Genomic DNA, 9,285 nt, shown 5'->3' with positions numbered 1-9,285 from the left:
GGATCTCTCTTAAGATCAAAGAACTGAAAAACTAGGTTAGCGAGTGGAGGAATTCTATAGAAGACTTGCAAACTTGGAGGATAATTTGATCTATATATATATATATAGCTTTCCTACTTTGATACTTCATCAGCGTAGCACACGGTTTTGCTACTATGCCTTCCACTTGCTGTGTAGGTGAGTTTATAAATGACATGATAAGGTTTAGAAAGAGTAAATATAAGTCGGATTTCAGTTATGACCTCTAAATTATGCCGACATACGCGCTTCACGGTGCTTTTTCAAATCTTTTCTAACTAAATGATTGGGTGATACTGTTTTCGTATTAGAGCAAGAGTCCATCAGGTCACATACTATATTGTTATAATTATATATCCTTAAGCATCACAAAGTGCATGTATTGATGCATATTATATGCGAGCGAGAGAGAGAGGGAGAGAGCACGCCTTCTTCTCTTCTCGGCACATGACATGTTTAACAATGAATAGAATACCATTTCGATCTTTGGATCCCATTATTCTACTGTACTACTTAAAATATATATATTGTGATTTTGTAACTACGAGGCATCTTGCTTGTAGTATTGTTCAGAAAAGCTCAAACTGTTTGGAAATGGCTTCGTAACAGGCATATCATGCCTTTTCACACTCACCACATGCAGTTATTTCCTTGCAGCTAGAAGAAAAGAAGGATGTGGCATCCTCCTGTACTATATTAGAACCCCTCACACATATAGAGATTAACAAAGCTCTAGTATCATTTCAAACAATCAAAAAAAATCTAAAAACTTGAGCTTTAATTTACACAATATCATGCCTTTATGTCCCAGAATGCATGGTAGGGTCCTCTAGTAAATCCAACATCCAATTAACTCCGTGTTATCGAGCATTTGTTAGACTTCTTCCCTTGCCTTATCCCATGCAGTGCCCTTATGCTATCACGTTCTGCTGCTTCTGACCTGTCAGGTTCATGAAATCAACTTGCCTATGACTTGCCTTTATCCTCACAGATCATATTGATACTATTGGACATTTTTCCTCACAATAGCAGCAACTTAAGTCTACATTCATCAGTTGCAACATATATATAGGCCCAGAATCAGCTGACTGCGTCTGGTGTAGACCCTACCCTCTGCGTAGCAATTCAATTAATCCCCCAAAGAGATATATATCTGGCCCCAGTATTGAAAGAAGGGCGTGATGCATGATCAGCTACGGGGTACATGACTGGTCCTACAAAAGTTTCCTGCTACCCGATTATAATTACAAGCCAAGTATGCATGCGACCTTGCATGGAATGCCACATGGAGTATGTTCCGGGCAGGCTCTATTTCATTATGAGATGGCATCACTAACTAACTCTAGTTGAGTTGATAGGTATTTTTTCCACTAGCAAGAATGTTATAGGTTCGACTCTAACGTCAAATAATACTGTGAAAAAAATTGTTTGGTGGTTTGGTAGCTTAGCTAAATGGTTCGACTTAGTTGATAGCTTGTAGTGCAATTGGTTTGGAGAACCAGTTCGGCAACGCGACGGTTTAGAGCAAGTCCTAACGACAGTTTAATTTGAAGCAATCGTTCGACTATACACATGTCTTGAAACCTAAACTAGGTAGCTTAATATTGCCCAAAAAGCTTAGTAGGGCTTAAGTATCTATGTATTTATAGATGGTTAACTCTAATCTAGCCCGTATCCAACTTTCGAGTTCATGAATGAACACAAAAACAAAACAAAAAAAGATGACATCTCATCAACTTGCGTTTGCATAATCTTGAGTTCTATTACAGTACTTTCTTTTGGAAAGAAAGCCGGTAGACATAGCATTTGAAATTAGGTGATGGAAATTACTTCCTAATAAGAGTTGAATTCCTACTTCAAAAGATACGATTTGGAGTTCACTGCAGCTTCTTTTTTTTTATCGGAGCCTTGGTCACTTATGTGAGCATTTTGTATGTTATCTTTAACGGTGTGTTTGTCTGGGTTTGTTTGGCATGAGATTTAATTAGTTATTTGGGCCGCACGCACATATCTCATGTTTAGCTCGAATACAATACATAAAAATACGAGTCCAGACGGATGCCATGTCTCTCAAAATAAGAAACAACCCATAAGGAGGGTGAGATTGTATATCCCAATAGAGAGATTATAATTTTATGACCTTTTTATCTATCCATAAAAAGATATTTGCACTAATCACCATCATTGATGTTTCTTCTCCCACACAATTGTTTCTGCCATCTCTCTTTTTCCCGTTAATGGAAGGATTATAAATTTGGGATCATTATTTGCTGCTGTTTCCTCTAATCAGTACCCTCTTTATTTTATATGCAACTTATAATTGTAAATTACCTCCTGTAGCTCAGGCGTGTAGATTTAGAACCTTCATAGTCAGCCGAATTCGACAGAGGTCTTGTCAGTAGATCGATATGCATGATTCATGAAGACATAACAAGTGGTTGTTATTTAGGAGGTTTAAAATATGACATTTGTCCTTCGAGGAATGCAGGATGAGTTAGTTGTCTGATGAAGAACGTATACTTTCTAGAATGGAAGGTAAAATATATTTTTCCCTCCTCTAACGATGAAAATGCCAAGTGTTGGACGTCTTTTTCTTCACATAGGAAATAACCTCCCATTTAGAAGATGGCCAACTGTTGATGAATAAATTCCCAAGGCACCTCTCATGTTCTCGCATCAAGGCAATTTCCTTTCTACAGGGGGGTCCCTGTTGCTTTCAAATTAACTTACCAACTATAAACTTTGAATTCAAAAGCCAAACATGTGAACTATCTAAACTGGGCAATGTAATTCAATCAGATATCTAAGATGAATTATCCCAGATTGATCCTGTGAACTTGTTTCGTTAACTATCCCTCTCCTCCTCATTCTCCACTCTGTTCCATATTGAGCACTATAGAGATCTAATCAGGAGACATAACAAGCACTAAAACTGTTGCAAGATGTGTTATCTGAAAGAAAGTATGTACTATTTAGGAGGGATATTAGTAGTACAAATGACAAAAGAATTAGTAGCTAGCTTTGCTACATTGAAACAAAGTAACTTTGAAGAGTCTTCTTGATCATAGTCTTCCCAATTGACTGGTTAATCTCACAAAGACCTCTTCTTCGCAGGGAACTCTGATGCCACCTGTTGCATGATCAAATCCAAACTCTTCTTCCGCTCGGTCGAGCAAGCTCTGGAACAAAGGATTTCTCAAGTAGGACACAGGAATCACGAAACGCTTCTCCGTCTCGCCTACATAAATGGGGAAGTGGCCTTTTGGAACGTCTGCCATTTGAGCAGTTTGTTTCCATCTCAAAGATCGTTGAAGCATATGCATCACTCCTGGAAGACGGACACCCATGGATCTCTCTTAAGATCAAAGAACAGAAAGGACTTGAAAGCTAGGGTAGCAAGTGCAGGAATTCTATAGAAGACTTGCAAACTTGGAGGATAATTTGATCTATATATATAGCGTTTCCTACTTTGATACTTGAGCAGCGAAGCACACGGTTTTGCTACTCTGCTTTCCCACTTGCTCTGTCGGTGTATATATGAATGACAAGATAAGGTTTAGAAAGAGTAGTAAATATAAGAATATACGGACATACGCAATTCACGGTGCTTTTTCAAATCTTTTCTAACTAAACGATTGGGTGATTCTGTTTTCCTATTAGAGCAAGAGTCCATCAGTTCACATACTGTATTGTTATAATTATATATATTTTTAAGCATCACAAAGTGCATGTATTGATGATATTATGAGAGAGAGAGTGCGTTTTCTTCTCTCCTCGGCACATGACATGTTTAACATGAATATAATAATATATATATTGTGATTTTGCAACTCAAGGCATCTTGCTAGTAACTAATATTCTCAGACAATCTCAAACTAAGTCAAAGGGCCTCTACTCTCTAGTAAATCCAACATCCGATTTACTCCGTGCCATTGTGGTGCTCTTGTTACACTTCTCCCCTTGAATTATCCCAGCATACATGCATGCAGTACCCTTGTGTTATCATGTTCTGCTGCTTCTAACCTGTCAGGATCATGAAATCAACTTGCTTATAACTTGCCTTTATCCTCACAGATCATATTGATGCTGTTGGACATTTTTCCTCACAATAGCAGCAACTCAAGTCTACATTCGTCACTTGCAACATATATAGGCCCAGAATCAGCTGACTGTGTCTGCTGTAGACCCTACCCTCTGCAAAGATATTCAATTAAACCCCCAAAGAAATATGTATCTGGTCCCAGTATTGAACGAAGGACGTGATGCATGTGATCAGAAATGGGTACATAACTGTTCCTACAAAAGTTTCCTGCTATCGAATAATAATTAGAAGCATACCTGGGACCTAATTAGTTGCTTGAAATACCATCAAATAAGTATACTATCTGGTAGTTTCAATCAATCTCGACATTTATCATGCATGCTTTCTAATTTATGAAGTTATAGGGACAACAATAGCTTCAATGCCTTTATGGTACTGTTGCTAGAGTTTTCCCCTTGCCTGGGGTATTACTTGCATCAGCCCAACACTGCCCTTGTGGTATCATGTTCTCCTGCTTGTAACCTCTTAGGTTCTTCTTACAGTGTGATCAACATGGCTATTGCTTTCATTATCCTTACAGCTCATATATGTGATCTTGTTGGAATATGTCTTCCCTAGAAGTAGGACCATACTAGGCATCTTATGTCTACCTTCTCCACTTGCAAAATATCAGGGATCAGAAGCAGCTTATTATATCTGGTCATAGATTATACATATCAGTGGATGATAAGCTAGTGTTTTGCAGCCACTAATCATCATATTTGCTTTGTTTGAACCAAAAAATGGATTTGTGGTTTTTAATATAGTTGGTAAGGGGTTTTTTCAAGTAAAAGTTTCTGTCTTTGCGTGTTACTTTTTTCAAATCATTTTTGTGTTATTTTTTATGGTTTTCATTCAAAAGCATTTTCTAAATGTTTTTAAAATTTTAGTTAGTATCAGAGTATACTCTATCTCTTACCTTAAAGAGAGATCCACTGCAGGATAAATTTTTCTAAGGAATTATTTGATCTCTTTTGCTCAGTGAATTAAATTACTCACACCCGAAAGGTAGGATGCAAGTATTTTTAAAATTGATTATTGAACATGTTTGGCTTTCGTAAGTGCAACTTAATTATTATAATGTCAAATTTATGGACAGAAAAGACTAGTAATTATATTGCATAATCTAGGTTTATGTATGAAAAAGTCACACTACTTATATAAGACTTGTGCATGCGAAGAAATTGAATAACGAAGTGTAAAACAATTCTCGGCGGTTCGAATTGCAACATAGTTTTAGCTATGGAACACTGAAAGACAATAAGTTTGATATGAAGCACATTCAAATTAACTCGAATCGATCGGCTAGCATTGATAGGAAAAGTTCAAAAACATAATTAGACTTTATTTCCTTGATTTACCAAAACCAAATATGAATTGCAGAGGTTCTTCACACTCTAGATAAGGAACCTAAAGGTATTCTCAAGGATTCATTGCACTGAAAAATCTCTCACATGAATGAGCTTCACTTTTCAATCAAAGTGTACGGCATTATTTGTTCCTCATCTAGAGTATTACGGACCAGATCTGGAACGATTCGTCCGTATGATTATTATGAAAATTTAGGTGGAGGTAGCCTCGTGAGTTAGGTGAGAGAGGGGAGGGTGGTGGACGGCCAAGGGTGATGGTGGATGGCCGAGTAGTAGGGTGGCTGCTGGAGGTAGGAGGTGACTAGGGTTTGGATACTTGTAAGGGATCTACGGTTATGATCTACTCCTATAAAGATAAGGATAATATAATTGATAATATAAAAGGATAAACATGAAAATAATAACTCGCTAATAGTAAGATGGCTCTATGAAACAATCAATGAGAAGAAGTTTCAATTGAACCAAGTTGAAGATCTAAGAACGAAACTTGAGAATATACAAGATAAGAATATAACTCTTTGTGATAAGCAGCAGTATTCAGCGAAGATCAATTAAATGGTTGAAAAGAAGGAGCAAAGTTTAAGATATCAAAGTGAAACTATTTTTTCCTTTCTTCAACAAGAAAATAGTGTTCTAATCGGCGGACAAAATTGCCTAGGGGTCAAAAGAAGGCCAAAAAAAAAAGGTATGGTACAATGTAAATCCCCTCTAATTTACATATTCTTCTTCAAAAGAACAAGGGAATATGCCTTTGACCCCTTCCTCTATGAATGTTCTGTTTAAAATATATTTTTAGTTACTTTGCCTAAGCATGCTTAGGGCATAAATTGTGAAAAAAAATTTGCTAACTGTGTTTTTGTAAATTAGCATAATGTGAAATATGATGATATGAGTAAGGACGTTAATAGAATGTTGTATTTCCTATTTGTCATAGATGTGGTATCAAGGATTGTAACAAATCTAAATGTTGTATTCAATTGCTAAGAACTTAATTATAACATGGTTGATTCAGCCACTTTAATTATTTTTTGTGAAAGAATTTGATGCTTACAATGATATACAACATTTATGTAATGATATACTCGTTACTTTTCATACATCTCAAAATATGGGTGCTAAAAAATAAAATATGATAAACTCTATCCACAAAATCAATATATAACTTACTCGATATAAGTACAAGGATCAATGCATATAAATATCCAATATGACCAAAAATTAATTTTTCATCTCAAATCAGTCACAAATCCAAGTCTTTTTTAGAAATTTATATTTTTCATTTTTTTCTGGATACTAGCAAGGATAGTTTTCAGAACATTCAAAACAGATTACATATTTTAGCATGTAATCAAAATACACACACATATTGATTTAGCCCTAACAGATCCTCAAAAGACCAATGTATCCTAAAAGAGCATCAAGCATCACCTATGTAATTTATATGTATCGCTTATACAAAATATGCACTCTAATTTTCAATAATATGTGTATCGAGATTTAAAGAAAAAAAGCCACGCATCACTTTTATAATTTATATGCGCATATACAAAAATTATGCTTTAATTTAAAAAAAATGTCATGCATTATCTATGTAATATATATGCATCGTCTGTACAAAATATAAGTTGTAATTTCAATGATATACGTATCGAGATTTAAAAAAAAAAACATCATGCATTACCTATGTAATTTATACGCATCGTTTATGCAAAATGTTTGCTCTAATTTTGAGCAATGTGCATATCGAGATTAAATGATTGTATTGGATTAGAGAAAGAGTAAAATAGTCTAAATCGATAAAAAAAAAGGGTTTGAATTTGCAATTCGATAATAAGAGGCTTATTTTTGCCGATTAAAAAACTGAAAACTAAAAGTCTTTTTGCTATAAATCGCCTGAAGCATAGATGGTTGTAACGTGCCATTGGTGTACCAGCACGTGGCACGAGGGGTGGCGCATGGCGCCACTCTTAATAGCTTTGTCGCTCACCATCAATCTCGTCATTGAGCTACCCGTCACCGATCGTTGATCGCCGCTAGCCATCCGTCACTCGTCGTCAATCTGAATTCGGACTTGCAAGTTAAGTTTTTAACCCTCTCTCTCTCGATCTCTCGATCTCTCGATCTCTCTTCTCTCTTCTCTCTCGGGTGGGCTAGGGCACTGGACGAAGCGATGGTGACGACAAGTAGCGGGCGACGAGCAGTTGGCGGCAAGCGGTGGCGATGGCAACTACAAAGACAAATGTGAGTATCCCTAACATTTTTCCCTCCTTTTCTTACGGCATGTGCCTTGCCGATCAATAGTCGAGACGGTCCGTGCCTGTGGCACGACCATCGTTGGCCTGAAGGTATGCTAATAAAATCTAATGATATATAATATGTGTTAAAGAGATACAAATCACATAGTATGTTAATAAGGTCGGGCAAATCCATAAGAAAATTTCATAAAATTTGTCAAATTCATGAGATGTGTCTACAAAAACTTGTCACGGTATATAGTAATAAAATCTGATGGTTATAAAATATGCCAATAAAATTTGATAAGGTCAAAACATGTGACAATGAAATCCACCAAAGAATTCGTCCAAAATATATGATAAAAAATTCATTTAAAATCACAAGATATATCAACGAAATTAAATAAGGCTAAAAAGAATATGACGATAAAATCTGACCAAAAAAATTGAAGCTAGGGTCAAATGTTCTTCAAAAAGCTCCCTTTTTAGACGAAGCAGCCCAAGAGCAAATCATTAAAAAACACCACCTCCAAATGGTGCCCAAGAGCAAATAGCTCGCAATTCACATTATGATTACTTACAAGAGATTTTCTTTTAAAATACATTTTTTTTTACATGTATGATTGAGAGTACATATCTACACGTACTCACTTATTTTTTACTTAGTACAAATTAGAAGGCACTGTCACTTTTAGCTAAAGCATATGGAGATAAAATATATTTTTCGCTTGTCTACTTATCAATGAAAATGCCAAATGTTAAAAGTCTTTCTACATTCACACTGAAAACAACCTTCCATTTAGAAAAATCCAACTGTTGATGAATAAATTTTTTAGGCACCTCTCATGTTCTGGCACCATTTTGCAATTGCTTTCAAAAGGGTCCCTTTGCTTTCCTAGGTTGTGTTGCTTTCAAATTAAGTTACCAACTATAAAATTTTAGATTTAATGTTGAACTATCCAAGTTGGGCAATGTAAATCAGCTCTCTTGATGCACAACAGAATAAGTATAGATAGATCCTGTGAATAACTTATTCCATCTATCTATCCCTCTCCTCCTTATTTCTCCCACTCTGTTCCATATTGAGCACTTCAGAGCTCTAATCAGTATACCACTATGCATGATTCATGGAGGCATAACAAGAACTAAAACTGTTGCAAGATGAGTTAATCTGAAAGTATGTACTACTTATGAGGGATATTACAAAATGAGAAAAGTAAAAAGAGAAAGGATGACAAAAGAATTAGTAGCTAACTTTGCTGCTTTGATACAAAATAATTCTGAGGATCCCTTTTAATCACAGGTCTCCCAGTTGACTGGTTAACCTCACAAAGACCTCTTCTTCGCAGGGAACTCTGATACCACCTGTTGCATGATCAAATCCAAACTCTTCTTCCGCTCGGTCCAGCAAGCTCTGGAACAAAGGATTTCTCAAGTACGACACAGGGATCACGAAACGCTTCTCCGTCTCGCCTACGTAAATGGGGAAGTGGCCTTTCGGAACATCTGCCATTTGTGCAGTTTGTTTCCAACTCAAAGATCGCTGAAGCATATGCTTTACTCCTGGAAGACGGACACCCAT

General features: G+C 36.2%; 1 protein-coding gene across 1 annotated transcript; it reads right to left on the bottom strand.

Moving 5' to 3' along the window:
• Window positions 1–9,000: 9,000 nt before the first annotated feature.
• On the bottom strand, window positions 9,001–9,285 carry LOC140770599 (auxin-induced protein 15A-like). Its single transcript, XM_073111854.1, has one exon. The coding sequence runs from the start codon at window positions 9,283–9,285 to the stop codon at window positions 9,001–9,003; it is 285 nt and encodes a 94-aa protein (XP_072967955.1).

The sequence above is a fragment of the Typha angustifolia genome, chromosome 11 (assembly GCF_048772165.1).
Source record: "Typha angustifolia cultivar Huaian chromosome 11, ASM4877216v1, whole genome shotgun sequence".
Classification (NCBI taxonomy): domain Eukaryota; kingdom Viridiplantae; phylum Streptophyta; class Magnoliopsida; order Poales; family Typhaceae; genus Typha; species Typha angustifolia.
Note: the sequence above shows the minus strand (reverse complement) of the source record. Positions and strands in the feature narration are given on the sequence as shown.